At 48.5% G+C, this 2,439-nt stretch overlaps 1 protein-coding gene across 1 annotated transcript in view; it reads left to right on the top strand.

Moving 5' to 3' along the window:
- BLVRB (biliverdin reductase B) overlaps positions 1-2,439 on the top strand; it is a 17,148-nt gene that overhangs the window by 12,679 nt on the left and 2,030 nt on the right. Inside the window, exons 6-7 of the mRNA XM_010849238.1 lie at positions 629-675; positions 2,195-2,216. Coding sequence (XP_010847540.1) covers positions 629-675; positions 2,195-2,216 — 69 coding nt within the window. The remainder of the gene's footprint in view (positions 1-628; positions 676-2,194; positions 2,217-2,439) is intronic.

Here is a 2,439-nt window from a genome sequence, read left to right as displayed (position 1 = left end):
TCCAACCATCTCATCCTCTGTTGCCCCCTTCTCCTCCTGCCTTCAATCTTTCCCAGCATCAGGGTCTTTTCCATGAGTCAGCTCTTCACATCAGGTGGCCAAAGTATTGGTGCTTCAGCTTCAGCATCAGTCCTTCCAGTGAATATTCAGAGCTGATTTCCTTTAGGATTGACTGGTTTGATCTCCTTGCAGTCCAAGAGACTCTCAAGAGTCTTCTCCAACACCAGAGTTCAAAAGCATCAATCAGTTCTTTGGTGCTCAGCGTTCTTTATGGTCCAACTCTCACATCTGTACATGACTACTGGTAAAACCATAGCTTTGACTATACAGCTTTGCTGACAAAGTGATGTCTCTGCTTTTTAATATGCTGTCTAGGTTTGTTGAAATTGCAGTCTCTCAGGACTTCTTCCACTGTACTCTTTTTATTAGAAGGAAGTTATACTGAGGCTGCCCCACATTCAAGGGATGGGGACTTATGCTTCACATTGGTTCTTTGTTTTTAAAACCCATGTATTTATTTGGCCATGCCGCACATCTTGTGGGATCTTAGTTACTCTGAAAGTGAAAGAAAGTGTTAATGCTCAGTCATGTCTGACTCTTTGCAACCCCATGGACTGTAGCCTGCCAGGCTCCCCTGTCCATAGAATTCTCCAGGCAGGAATGCTGGAGTGGGTTGCCATTCCCTTCTCCAGGGGGGATCTTCCCAATCCAGGGATCGAAACCAGGTCTCCTGCATTGCAGACAGATTCTTTACTGTTTGAGCCTCTGCCAGAGATCAAACCCCTGCCCTCTGCAGTGGAAATGCTAAGTGGTTACCCTGGACCACCAGGGAATTCCCTTGTCTTTTAATCTTATTTAGTGTGTGTCTCCCTCACTAGAATTGTGAAGTAGGAAGCTTTGTTTGAAGGCACGGATTTTGTCTTGTTTTGATTACTGCTGTGTTCCTAGTGCCTAGAAAGGGCTTGGCTCAATTGCTCAGTCCTGTCCTACTCTTGGCTTAGTCTGTCTGACTCTTGCGACCCCATGGACTGTAGCCCGCCAGTCTCCTCTGTCCATGAGATTCTCCAGTCAAGAATACTGGAGTGGGTTGCCATGCTCTCCTCCAGGGGATCTTTCCAACCCAGAGGTCGAACCCGCATCTCCTGTGTTTCTGGCATTGCAGAAGGATTGTTTTCCGCTGAGCCATTGGAGAAGCCTTTGGTTTGTAATAAGTGCTCAGTAAATATTTGTCGAATGAACTAATACCAGGGGAGATGCCTTGCTTCCAGGTGGTGCTGTGGGGGGAACCACACCCTCTTTACCCCTCCCTGGTCTGGAATTCACATTGAGAGACCCAAAGTCAGAGGGAGAGATTCATTCACTTACAAATGTCTCTTGCACAGGAGGTGTGCACCTGGCCACCATTACAAGTACCAATGGGAATTCCCAGGGAGTCCAGTGGTTAGGACTCCAGGGTTTCACTGGAGTTTGATCCAGGGCCCAGAGTTTGATCCCTGGTTGGGGAACTAAGATCCCACAACCTGCGTGATGAGGCCAAAAAAATAAAACAAGTATCACTGACATAGTCTCAGATCTCATGAGGCTTACATTTCTAGCGGGGGAGACAAAAGAAAGATGTGAAAGAGCAAGTGTTAGTCACTCAGTCACGTCCAACTCTTTGGAACCCTATGCAGTGTAGCCCACCAGGCTCCTCTGTCCATGGAATTCTCCAGGCAAGAATACTGGAGTGGATAGCCCCTCCCTTCTCCAGGGGATCTCAACCCTGGGATTGAAGAATACTGGAGTGGATAGCCCCTCCCTTCTCCAGGGGATCTCAACCCTGGGATTGAACTCAGGTCTCCTGCATCACTAGCAGATTCTCTACCATCTGAGCCACCAGGCAAGCCCAGACGAAAGACACATGATCCATATTACTGTTGAGTGGTGCTATGCTGAATGAAGAAACATACAGTTCTTCACTGAATTAATAGTGCAGTGAATAGAATAATGGGGTGCTGCTTAGAGGCTTTCTAAGGACATGGCTTCATGCCCTGAGGGAGGGAACCAGATGAGTGTCTGGGGGAAGGGAGGACATTCTGGGATAAGGGAACAGCAGTGCCCAGGCCTGAGTCGGGAACTGTTATCTTCTTCCTGTTTGCCTGCCTGCTGGATGAGCAGTTCTGTGTCCTGTGCCTTCTGCCTGGAGGAGGAGGAGGCTTGTATACCACCCTCCAGAGGTTCAGGTAAGCTTCGGTGTTGAGGTTCAGTTCAGGGACCCTGTTGGATGAGAATCCTGAGGTGTGAATCAGTGGTGAGGCTGCATGGTGGAGAAGCCAAGGAGAGCTCCAGCCCTAGTGCTGTGCGGACTTCAGGCATGTGACCTCTGAGCCTCAGTTTCTTCATCTCGAAACAGGGCTCATATTACTTCTTGACCTCCCAGGTTTAAAGTGAATATTCGGA

This window comes from Bison bison, unplaced genomic scaffold (genome assembly GCF_000754665.1).
Source record: "Bison bison bison isolate TAMUID 2011002044 unplaced genomic scaffold, Bison_UMD1.0 scf7180017864280, whole genome shotgun sequence".
Lineage (NCBI taxonomy): Eukaryota > Metazoa > Chordata > Mammalia > Artiodactyla > Bovidae > Bison > Bison bison.
The sequence above is the reverse complement of the archived record's forward strand: the minus strand, read 5'-3'. Positions and strand labels throughout refer to the sequence as shown.